General features: G+C 34.7%; 1 protein-coding gene across 1 annotated transcript in view; it reads left to right on the top strand.

Annotated features, from left to right (window-relative positions):
- PIK3C3 (phosphatidylinositol 3-kinase catalytic subunit type 3) overlaps positions 1–13,033 on the top strand; it is a 147,432-nt gene that overhangs the window by 49,422 nt on the left and 84,977 nt on the right. Inside the window, 3 exon segments of the mRNA NM_001012956.2 lie at positions 2,277–2,381; positions 3,478–3,570; positions 11,584–11,769. Coding sequence (NP_001012974.1) covers positions 2,277–2,381; positions 3,478–3,570; positions 11,584–11,769 — 384 coding nt within the window.

Genomic DNA, 13,033 nt, shown 5'->3' on the forward strand with positions numbered 1-13,033 from the left:
CCTATTGAATTTTTGAGATGATAGCTCTCTTGGAAATAAGAAACAGGAGTAATTCTTACTTTGCAGCAGAGGTTTAATTAGGTGACTTTAGATTTAGAAAGTTCCAGACAAAAAAATCCTTGAAACAGCACAATAAATATTCACACAGCTCGTTTACATCACTCTGAACCATTTTATTCTTTATACATTTCTACTTAGATTACTCTCCTAATCAGAACAAAGTAGATTAAAAGTAGTACATTGGAAGATGGAAACATGATGACTGAGGTAAATACAGGTGCAGGAAGTAATGGCTGATGGGCTAATATCAAAGAACAAAATAGGGGAAAAAAGAGAATAAAAAGTTAGAATAAAAAGGTAACTTGGGGATCCTTTAGAAACAAACTCCTAAGTACCGTCACAGCCCCTATGTGTAGTATAACAAAATATAAATAATAGATCTAAAATTGACACTGAATTTATTACATAATCAAATTACTTTTTACATTCTGGATATTTGAAACACATGAGTGGGTGTACTGTATGTTTATCTTCTAAATGGTTAAGAGTATACAAATTTTGTCATATTAGAACCATATGACTTTTGTGTAACTCCTACCAAAATGTTAGATAAATGAGATATCTGTATATTTAGTGTATTTTTTTTACTGAAGGAAATGTTCAGCAGTAATTATAGGTTTAACATTATAGATGCTGTAATTAAAAAAAAACAAAGACCAGTAGTTCCTGGCATGGTGCAGTGGCTTAAGAATATGACTACAGTGGCTTGGGTCACTGCAGAGGTTTGGATTCGATCCCTGGTCTGGCACAGTGCGTTAAAGGGTATGGCATTGCTGCAGCTGCTGCGTAGGTCACAGGTGTGGCTTGGATTCAGTTCCTGGCCCAGGAATTTCCGTATACCCTGGGTGTGGCCATAAAACAAAACAAAACAAAAACAAAGATCTAGGACCTCTGTTAATTTTTTTTAGTTGTAAATACAAGCAAGCACAAAACAAAACAAAATTTTTAAAAGAAGCAAACTACCCTCCTCATCCCCTATGCCAAAAAATTTTAGTTTGTAGCCATTAGTACTAACTAAATAGAGGAATATATTTTAACAAAGAAACATTGAGTGCCACCAACCTAGTATATTACTATATCATACAATAAACAGACTTTATAAGTATAGCACCTGTACATGTACTTACATAAACAGACTGGTAGAACCAATTAAAAAGCCCAGAAATAGGGCAAGTACATATGGAAATTGATAATGGTGGTGTTTTCATCACTGGAACATAGTGTTGGAGAACTGATTAGCCATTTGGAAAAAGATAACATTAAATCAAATCCATACCTCACACTGTACATAAAGTAAAACTCCAAATGAATCATGGATTTAAATATTATAAAATGAAACTTTACTAGTAATTTTTTCTCAGTGTAGAGAAAGACTTTATGCTAAGTCAGAATCCAGAGTCAATAAAAGAAATGAGTGATAAATTTGGCTATGATATAAAGAATAGCATGGCAAAAACAGTTACAGTCAAAAGACAGTTGGCAAACTATGAGAAACTATTTGTGACATACATCGCAGACAAAAGGCTGAATATCTAATATGTAAAGAACTCTTAAAAACTGAAGAACAAAGGACCAAAAAGCCAATTGAAAATTAGGGAAAAAACATGAATGGACAATTCACACATGCAAAAATGAATAAAATAAAGTCTCTTAAGCAAAGACAGTATATTCAAAATGAATGACTTTGGCCATAGCCAAAACAGCCATTGCCAAATGCATTTTGCTCATTGTTCCACCCTCAACTACTACTGGCAATTAAACTCTAAGGTGATAGTACAATGATATCACAAAGTCACAAGTAGCTCATAGCAAGAAGGAATGCTTTAGTCTAGGTTTCCAAGGGAGATTTTGTAGTGGAGGTGACATTTGAGTGGGTTGAGGATATAAAAACCTTGAATACAGTGGAGAATTAAAACAAGAAGCTGGAGTGGCATGTACATGTGCACTGGTGAAGCATAAGGCATGCCTGCTTACTTTCCTTATCTTCACATGGTGATCTGCTTTTGAAAGATGCAACTATAGGAAACTATAGTTATAATAAGAATAAAATTAAATGTCATAAACTTTTATAAATTATAAAATATAAAAATATAAAATATCATAATTTAAATATTATAAAATAGTAAATAAGTAACTATTTACTTTTCTAAGTAGTTATTGACACTGCCTGTTGGTGAAATTTACATTGTTGGTTAATATTTTTAAATGATTTATAGGAGAATTTAGTTGAGAGCAAACACCACAAACTTGCTCGGAGTTTAAGAAGTGGACCTTCTGACCATGATCTCAAACCTAATGCTGCCACGAGAGATCAACTGAATGTAAGAGAATTTATAAAATATTAACATAAAAATAGTTAAGTGCCTATTTTGGTTGCAACTGATGTGATAGCACATCACTTAAAAGTGATTCAGGTGCATGCTTTTTCCAGGTTAATGAACCCTATGTAATTTCAGCAATTTCATGTTACTATAGTTTTACATCCTTTTGGGGCTTTTAGTAAATACGTGAGCCTTAGAGACGGAGTTACAAATAGTATATGCTTTCTTAATGCTTTCTCAATACTTCTAAAAACTGTCCCTAAAGTACATTACCTGAGAGAGACCTTATTATGTGTTTCAACTTAACAAGAAAAAAGTTTTTTATTTGTTGTTGTTGTCCTTTTTTTTTGGGGGGGGGGGGAGGGCAACTGGGTTTTCTTTTTCTCACTTAAAAAATTTTAGTCCTTTGGAGTTCACGTCATGGCTCAGTGGGACTTAACGAATCCGAATAGGAACCATGAGGTTGCGGGTTTGATCCCTGGCCTTGCTTAGTGGGTTAAGGATCCAGCATTGCCGGGAGCTGTGGTATAGGTTGCAGACATGGCTTGGATCCCTCGTTGCTGTGGCTCTGGCGTAGGCTGGTGGCTACAGGTCCAATTCGACCCCTAGCCTGGGAACCTCCATATGCCGCGGGAGTGGTCCTAGAAATGGCAAAAAGACCCCACCCCCCAAAAAAAAATTTTAGTCCTTAGAGGTTACTTTACATTTATAGCTATTACAAAATATTGGCTTTATCCCCTGTGTTGTACAATACTTCCTTAAACCTGTTTACACCCAGTAAATAGGGGGGGCAAGGGGCCTGGCTTTTGTTATTTAGGTTTGTTGTGTTTTGGATTGAAGTAAATTAGCTGTGTAATTACATACTTTTATAAATGTGGAATGTGACTTTTTTTTTTTTATCATTTTCTCCCCTTTTTGAACTGATTAAGTGTAGCACATTTAAGTCTTATTTGGCTGCATGTCCATTCTCCTTGCTTCTATAATAGTTCGATTATAGGTATATTTAAATGAATGAAAATTTTTCAATGGAATGGAAATATATGGGACATTTTTTTTTTTATTTAACAAAATAGTTCTTTTTTTTTCTTTGTTGTAGATTATTGTGAGTTATCCACCAACCAAGCAACTTACATATGAAGAACAAGATCTTGTATGGAAGTTTAGATATTATCTTACTAATCAAGAAAAAGTGAGTTTCTTGACTATTTTCAAATATCAAATCTATCTACAAACTTTGTTGCTAATGAGAAAAATGAAGCAAAATTGCTGTAGGAATACAGACTTATTGTAAAATTGAAGAAAGTTATAGAGCAATATATATTACTCCGTTCTTAAAAAAATGACAAAGATGTACTTATAAAGACACATGCATAGATAATGTCTGAATGGGTTGAATCAGAGAGGCTTTGTTTCCTCATTTTTCCAATTATGACAAGCCTCTTTCACAAGTGAGATAACACAGATGAGTAAACTTTGTTGAGAACTTAGTGCATAACTGGTGCAGAGTAAATGGTAATTCACTTGTATCTTCATTCTTCTTACTTCTTTGAGCCTGTGTGGCTAGCAAAAGATTTATGTTATTAAAAGAACTATAGAATTCTGGAGGAGATGTGGCTAGAGAGAACATAGGAGAAATGTAATTTGAAATGATAGATTGAGTTGATGGAATGGCAACCAGCTTGACACACAGGATAGAGGCTAGGTCAGAACTAGACAGTTGCTTTCCATAATGAAACCATGGATTAGGTAAAGTTTCTTGAGAAAGAAAATTGGGATTTTCTAGACTTGAGTACTAGACTTGAGTCTGGAGACTTAGTTTTGAATCTTACTATTTATTTCTGTTTATTTTCACTAAGAAATTTTTTGACTGCTTTAGTTTCTTCATATTTAATGAATTGATTAGATGATAGTAAATTCTTCTAGTTCATAAAATAATAACTTCTTAGAGTTAGGTTCAAAGACTGTTAAGGTATTACAACAATAACCAGCCTTTATTAAACAACCACTATGTGCCAGGGCTCTTTGAAATCCCACAACAACCCCAAAATGTAGATATTAATGTTAATGTTCTACAGCTGGGGAAAACCTGAGACTTAGGTTGTGGAACCAATGCAGAATCAAAGCTGCCACTTGATAGGCTCACATTTATGAGTTAGAAGAGAAGGTAGTAAGTGAAATCATAGAAAAGAGGATTGTACAGAAAATATTTGCAGCACTATGCATGCCTTAGTAAGAATTCTGAAATGCTTTGTGGGCCAGAGAAGTATAGGGAAATTAATATCTGTCTGAAACCTGTTCTATAATTATGTGAGAATGAATGAGTATGCTATCTCACGAGGTTGTCTTTAGCTACTTTGTTAATAACATTTTTTCTGAAATAATTGTATTTCCTTTAGTTTCTAAAGTAAAGATAAAAATCCAGTTATAGCTCATTTTAACTCTTCAGCTTTTCCTCTTTATCTTTTATTGATGCCTTGGGAAATTCTTTGTAAATGAATCACATTCATTCTCTTTTATATCTACAACAAGAATGAGAGAGGAATTTTAAATTTGCTATTGCTTTTGGGTGTTATTCTCTTTATCACTGCAGAAAAAGGAAATATTCATCAGCAGAAGCATAGGTCTGTCATTTTTGTGTTTTATAAAAAGATTGAGTTAGTATCATGATACTCTGTTAAATGAAGAATAACCTTAGTCGCAAAAATTGCACCTTGAATGCAGCAGTGTTGTCTAAAAATACATAGCAAGATATTGAATTAAACCTGTTAGAATGTATAGGTTCAAGAAGTGTAGAATAAATTTACAGAGTACAGCTCACTTAGATAGAAAGGCTTCCAAGAAAAATTGTTTGTTTAAGCAAGTAGTCACTTCCTGCTGAAATTCAGTTACTTCTAGATATGTGCAGAAAAAAAATAAAATGCTTGTGATATAAAGTTTGTGACAAGTTTCATTTAACTAGTTGATTTCAAGGTTTTGAAAGGTAGGTGATGAAACTTCAATTCTCAGAAATTATAGGATTGTTATGATCACTGAGTAGAGTGAAGGATATTTTTTAATGTTGAGGAAGTGCTTTTCAGTAAACCAGATATATATTGTTCTTGAAATGACCGAAGGAATTATTCACATAGCCACATTTGTATCTTTAGAACAACTCAAAATGGGTTTTGTACAAAATAAATACTCTCGTACCCTTGCCCTTTAAATTATTTATAAAATAAAGTTATTCAGGACCAGTTTCTTGGGAACTGTGATTTAGGTTATTTGACGTTTGAGCCCTAAGGCCGAAAAGATTTCCTGAAGAGAAAGCAATGCTTAGAAAGCAAATTGGTGGAAATTGGTTCTTACAAAGTTATACCTTTGATTTATTTTTTAATTACATTTGGTCTTTCTACTTATTTTGTTTTAAATGACCTGTCTTAAGTATTTTGGATAAAAAGCCTCTTGTCTAGACTTAATGTACATGAAAAATTCATAGTAATAAGTTTATCTAACAAAATCAGTTAAATTTATGAAGTATTTTAAAATTTGTTGTCCATAGCATGTAGGAAGAGACTAATTTTTGTGGAACCCCGAATGTGAATATTGTAACTTTTTAAATTCAGCTTTTACATGTGAAGTGATCTTTCTTCTCATAAAATGTTTATTTAAAATGGAGTTTCCTCATGGATCCATGGGTTAAGGATCTGGTGTTGTCACTGCTGTGGTATGAGTTCGATGCCTGGCCTGGGAACTTCTGCGTGCAGCAGGTGCAGCCACAAAATAAAAATAACCATTGCATTAGTGCCTTTCAATTATGCTTCGGGAACGAAAAAACAATATTACTCTTTCTAGAGTCATGATTGTAAAGGATCACTGTTTTACCAGTAAGCAGTTAGGTAACGGCTATAATAGAGATGTGAAGGAGAGCAAGATCAGTGTGCTGGGATTTGTGTGAGGTTTTGCAGAGCTAAGATTGGGCTTAAAGTTTGAATAAACTTTGATGGTCATTTTTGTTTGATGATCATTTTTCATGGAAAAGAAAAGCATTAGTAAGGCAAAGTGTTAGGTTCAGGAGAAAGAATAGTTTGTATGAATGTTCCTTATTTTTAATTTTTAAAAATTTTTTTTGTCTTTTTACGGCCACACCTGTGGCATATGGAAGTTCCCAGGCTAGGGGTCAAATCAGAACTACAGCTGCTGGCCTACACCACAGCCACAGCAACACAGGATCTGAGCCACATCTGTAACCTACACCATAGCTCACGGCAATGATGGATCCTTAACCAATTGATTAAGGCCAGGGATCAAACCTGCATCCTCGTGGATACTAGTCAGATTCATTTCCGCTGAGCTATGACGGGAACTCCGAATGTTCTTTAAATAGAAGAGATGGAGTCAAGTTTTAATGAGCTTTGAATTCTGTGGTTTAGAGGTGAATCTCACTGGCAGTAGGAAACCACTAATGCAAGAGAAAGTATTTTAACGAGTGATGTATTAAGAGAGTTGAACCAGGCGGATTGGAGTAGAGCTGAGAATGAAAAAAAGAGACATAATTCTGAAGTTCATGCATGGATTTTGAGAGCTGTATTGGAGGGCAAAGGAAGGAGAGGATAATATACAAAGTGACTTGGAGGCAATTCCCAGATAATTAGGCCTGAGTGCCTGAAATAAGGAAATATGACAGGTTGAGAGGAGCAAAGTGAGGAGATATTTTCACTTTTGAATGTTTTGAATTAAACATATTAGGAGAATAGCTGTGATATGAGGATATAGTAGGAAATAATATATTTGGTCTTCATATCTGGTTCCTGGCACAGAGTTTCTAAAACCATAGGAATTTCATGAGTGGTAGGGATGGGAGGAGAATCTTTTGTTTTTCATAAGTCTCTTTCAACTACACCTGTATTTATGCTGATGGAGGTTGGAGCTGATTACCAGAACCAAATCTCTCATTAGAGGGTTGGAAATTTTCAGCCCCACTACCGACCTTTGGGGAGGGGCGAGTGAGATGAGAGAGGGGTTTGGGGATTGAATTGATAATCCAAGAATAGGTAATGATTTATTAAAACATGCCTTCATAATGGAATCTCTATAAACCTATAACATTGGAGTTCATAGAGCTTCTTGGTTGGTGAATGCATCCACATGCCAGGAAGGTAGTGCATTCCTAACTATGGGGAACAGAAGCTCCTATGCTTGGGACCCTCTCACACCTCTCTTAATGTCCCTCTTCCCCTGGTTATTCATTTATATATTTTATAATAAGCCAGCAATAATAAGTAAACTATTTCTCTGAATTGAATTATTATAGCAAATTATTGAGCCTAAGGAAGGGTCCTGGGAACCTCTGGTAGGTAGCCAAGTTGAACCAAAGTATTATGGGTACCTGAGGACCCAGTGTTTGCCATTGACATCTGAAATGGGAAGCAGTCTTGTGAAACTCATTCCTTAACCTCAGCAGTCTGCACTGAGTGTCAGAATTCAGTTAAATTATAGGACATTTAGTGTCTGCAGAGACTTAGGGAATTGGTTTTTGTGGAAAACCCACATATTTGGTGTCAGGAGTGTCTTGAGTAGAGGGACAGGTTTTCCATTAGCAACAAAGTAGAAATTTCTAATAATTAAGTTGGTTGAAGTTAAAATTAGAAATATGGGAGTTGCTGTCATGGCTCATCAATAGCAAACCTGACCAGGACCTATGAGGATGCGGATTGAATCCCTGCCTTGCTCAGTGGGTTGAGGATCCTATGTTGCCGTGAGCTGTGGTGTAGGTCTCAGACTTGGCTTGGATCTGGCATTGCTGTGGCTGTGGTGTAGGCCAGCAGCTATGGCTCTGATTTGACCCCAGCCTGGGAACTTCCACGTGCCCCAGGTGCAGCTCTAAAAAAAAGCAAAAATTTAATTAATTAATTAATTAATTAATTACATTAGAAATACATATGATAAATACAGTGTCTTCAGCTCTGAAATGTGATCATGATTCTAAAAGTAGGAAATAACAATGAGGTGATTATAATATCATAAAGGAGGTTAACAATATATTTATTGCTATTAATATAAAACATGGTAATGCATGCAATAATGTTAACATTTGATGCTGGACTCAACAAAAAAAATAAAATAACAGTAGTATCAGATATTGAAATAATTTACATATATCAAGTACTTTGTACATATGTATATGTGTATATATTAAATATATACATACTGTATATCTATATATGCACACAGTTTTAAAATTTACATTCATTAACTTACTAAATCTTTACCACAACCTTATAAAATAGATCACTTAAAAGTTACATAATATGCTCCATGTGACTCAAGAATAATTGTTGGAGCCAGAAATTGGGATTTGAACCCAAACACACTTTCCCTTTCTAAAGCCTCTACTCTCCAGTTACCTGTGGAAGCTCTAGGGATAAAATATGTTTGAATCTTTACCTTTATTTTACACAGATCTATAAAGCATCTTTAAAGGACCTGAGATTAAATGTCTTCATTATTATTGCTGTTTTCAAATTCTTATGCTTCCTTTCTCATTCCTCTTCTCCTTGTTTCCCCCTTCATTCTACTATCTCCTTGTTTACATTTGTAACATTTAACATTATAAAATGGTGAAATTTTGTACAGTGCCTTAAGTTTCATTGCAGCAGTGTACTCCATAAATTTTCCTAGTAGATCTATAAATCTGAGAATCTGGAAGATTGTTTCAGTTATTGATTTGAATACATAAGCATGCTACCAAATTTGCTTATAATGAGTACGTAACCTGCACATTTCTATTAAGTCTGCTACTGTACTGTGCATTGGAAAAGCTTTCACTGTAGTTATTTAAGAAGTATTGCTTTGTTTCCATATCTAATCTAGATTTACATTGTAGAAGTGAAAAATAAATGCATAGAATAAGTTAGAAGAGCAGTCTGTGTTCTTATCTGGAGAGCGAACATGGTTCTAAATGGAGTGCCAGAGGTGTGGAAGAAATGGTTAGCTGTCCTTGTGGAATGCAGACTCCAGTGGTAGAGGTAAGAATGCCCAGAAAAGCATTTGGTAGTTAGGACAGCCTCATTTAAGTGAAGGTAGTAAAATTGAGGCAACTGCTAAAGAAAGAGCTGAAAGTTGCTGAAAACTTCTTGGAAAAGTTGAGATTTTGACAAGGTGGCCGTAAAGAAGATGACACTGCTGTTTGGGTGAAGAGCATAAGGAAGGAACTTCTTGTAGACAGGAGTTAGTCATGTATAAAATAGGTTAACTTTTTTGAAGCATGGGGGCAATGAGAGTTTAATGTGAATTAGAGGTTTGGATTATGGTGAGAGGTATCAAGGAATGTTTTGAGAAAGAAACCAAGGTTTTTTGTTTGCTTTTCATATTTGTCTTTTATAAACTAGACTGACCTTATTATCTAGCGGAAATCATATTTAAATAATATTGGAGTTATCTTCACACATTGGAAAGACTATCCACGTGGTAGGGGTTTAAATTTACTCTCATTCTTTCCAGACAGTTAAACTGACCAACGGGCAGAAATTACATGAAGGAACTTTAATCTTTTCGTTCATTATAGTTTAAAAACAACAAAAATGGCTTTACTGTCTATAAATACAATGGATACTTTGGAAATTAGTCATTGGAATTACTTACGTAAATACTGGATTTCTTTTTTGGCAAAGATGTTATAAATTAAATTTCTGCCAACAATGGGAGGTTGTGCCATTAAAATCACTTCTCACTTGGGCATCTGACAGTTTGTGAAATGATTAGAAAAGAAAGAGGGATTAAGGCTTTCAGCTAGAAGGCTGTGCCAAATTCTAGATGTGTGGTATAGTGGGAATCAGTCTGAGGGGAATGACAGGAAATAGTGCCAGAAAATAATTGACAGGAATTGGGAATGGATTTAGGAGGTAAGTATTGGTAGAGTAATAGCTCCAAGGGGCATAGCATAGTCAATTAGGAGATGGTAGTGCCTTAATGGTAATGAGGAGCCATATGGTGGAACAAGTATGAGCTGAGAGTCAATGGATGTGGGTTCTAGGTCTAGCTTATCCACCATTTTGAGGAGATGGGCAAGCTACTTCATTGAGGTTATGTACAAATTTGAACACTGGACTAGATAATCTCCATAGTGCCTTTTCCCTTAATTTAGTCAAATCAAGAGTAAATTACAGATGGAAATGAAGATTTATTTTATATCTTACTAACAAGTATTGTGTTTTGTTGTCCAGGTGAGTATTTTCTTGAGAACTTGATTACTAATGAAAAGATTTTTGTGTCGGGCAGAGTAGGAATTTAAAAATTTGAAGTTATCTTTGTTCATGATAAATTTATAGAGGGGAGAAAGAAGAAAATAGCCAGAGGAGTGTTGCCAGTAGGGAGATCTGACAATAGGGACTGCTTTATTATGGAAAACAGGCATACACTGTACTTTAAAGAGCATTTATTATGTATGCCACCAAGGTAGTTTACTTCTCTGACAGTCTTATGAAGATTGTTTGTCTAAAGAAGACTACCTGTCTAAAGAAGTGAGGCTCTGGAAAGGTTCTGCAGACAACCAACTGAATCATAGAATATTTGCTAGCCTTTCTGTGTTTATCTATTTTTATGTTTGTTTCTGTGGAGGTTTTTTTTTAAATTATTATTGTCATTTTCAGTAATTACTTCTTTGAGTAAGAAACACACATATATTCACCTTAGTTTGAGTCCTCATATATGAGTATCTAGGAAAACCAGTGACTCTCATATGAGTATCTAGGAAAACCAGTGACCAGGTAGGTATTTCAAGAGTGGAGTTAGTGGAGTTCTACCCTTCTTGGCTTTGGACTCTTTCATTCATCAGCTGCAATATTTTATGTCTCACATGCTGATTAAAATAAAGGTTTTCTTTAAGGCATCTCAGAGTTTGTGAGGCACACCTCAACTGTTTCCTGCGGTATTTTAAAATGACGAAAATGAAAGGAAGAACTGAAGAAAATTTAGAAATTCATGGTACTCTGTAGTGGTTTGACTTGAAAAAAATGTAAGTTTACAGGAAACATTTTTTTTTTTCCTGATCTGCAGTATTTTTCTAAGATTGCATGTATAACTTTGTTTAATGTTTATACAAGGAGTATGTTATTGACTTTGTGACTGTCATCAGGACCAGGTTGAACTCTGGCTAGTCACCCCTGACCTTCCCTATTTCAGAATAAGATATTGTTTCAAATTTTTAATTCTTTTCTTATTTTAGGCTTTGACAAAGTTCTTGAAATGCGTTAATTGGGATCTACCTCAGGAGGCCAAACAGGCATTGGAACTTCTGGGAAAATGGAAGCCAATGGATGTAGAGGATTCCTTGGAGCTATTATCATCCCATTACACCAATCCAACAGTGAGACGTTATGCAGTTGCCCGATTACGGCAGGCAGATGATGAGGTGCATTATTATTCATTACTCCTCTTCAGCTGGGTAATTTTAAATTAGAGCCTGATTATAGACTCTGTGTGTGTGTGAGAGAGAGAGAGAAAGAAATTTTTAGAAAGGAAGAGGATATACTATGTGTATTTTCAGAAGTAAAATTAAAATATTCCTCCAAGGACTCCTCTGTGAAATGAAAATTTACTTCTTGATCTGTTACGTGATAGGACAGTCTCTCCCAGGACATTTACCTGGCAGCAGAGCTTATATTGCTCTGTCTGGAAAAAGGAATTCTAATGAAAAATGGTTTAATGTAGTGTCAGCTTGGGAATAATTCAGATCCCCTCTATCAGTCAGTCTACAACAAGCCACATTTAATTGTAGCCTTGAAAAGCCCTTGGGTCCTTTAAAGCTTAGAGTTGCACGGTCATCTTATTTTCCTAACTCTTCTTTTAAACTTTAAGCTGCTGACAATTATGTGTATATGTGTAGATTTTTGGAAGGTGGTTTTAAATCCTCTAGAAAGACTACAAACTTTATTGTGGCTGTTTATATATATATAAGGTTAGCAGGGAAAATAGAACACTCTGTTGACCCAAAGCATTGCTGGGTTTGGAATTTTAGTAAGTCCTAATAAGGTAGATGGATCTACTAATTTTTTACTTATTTATTTTTATGGGGAAATGTGTTCTCAAATTTAACCTAATATTTTATGCACCCTTTATCGCTTATGGGATACGAGATGACTCTTTTCAAGCCTTGATATACATAGGAGTGTGTTACCCCGTAGAACAACTGTTATAAGAGATCTTTTTTAAAAAAATTTTATTTTGAATTCCTAGTGGTATTTGAATTTCAAGAAGCAATATTCAGCATTTATTGAGATTGATAGTTGTATACATATTTAATTATGCTAAAATTTAAACACTAAAGGAAACAGTATAGTGAAAGCTTACCTGTAATGTACCTGTCTTCAGCGCTTGCCAACTCAGTCTGTTTTGTTTCATCTCTAACATCAGTTATTCTCTCCTCTCTGTTCCCTACCCTCTACTAGATTATTTTGAGGAAAATCTCAGATAGTGTATTTTTTGGGGATAGCATTTTTTTACCTTCCTATCAAATAGCAATTCTTAGCATTGTGATTCAGCATATTATCTTCTCCATCTTTGTTTTACTGTATCACAAGTAAAAACAATGTATTATAATATTTATTTAAAATAATGAAATATTTTTTTGAAATGTTTTAGAAATTTCACTTAAGTTATTAAGTCTCTATGTTTGA

Source organism: Sus scrofa, chromosome 6 (genome assembly GCF_054392235.1).
Source record: "Sus scrofa isolate SSC_HxYL_T2T_F1_AM1 chromosome 6, Sscrofa_HxYL_maternal_Yorkshire_Landrace_v2.0, whole genome shotgun sequence".
Lineage (NCBI taxonomy): Eukaryota > Metazoa > Chordata > Mammalia > Artiodactyla > Suidae > Sus > Sus scrofa.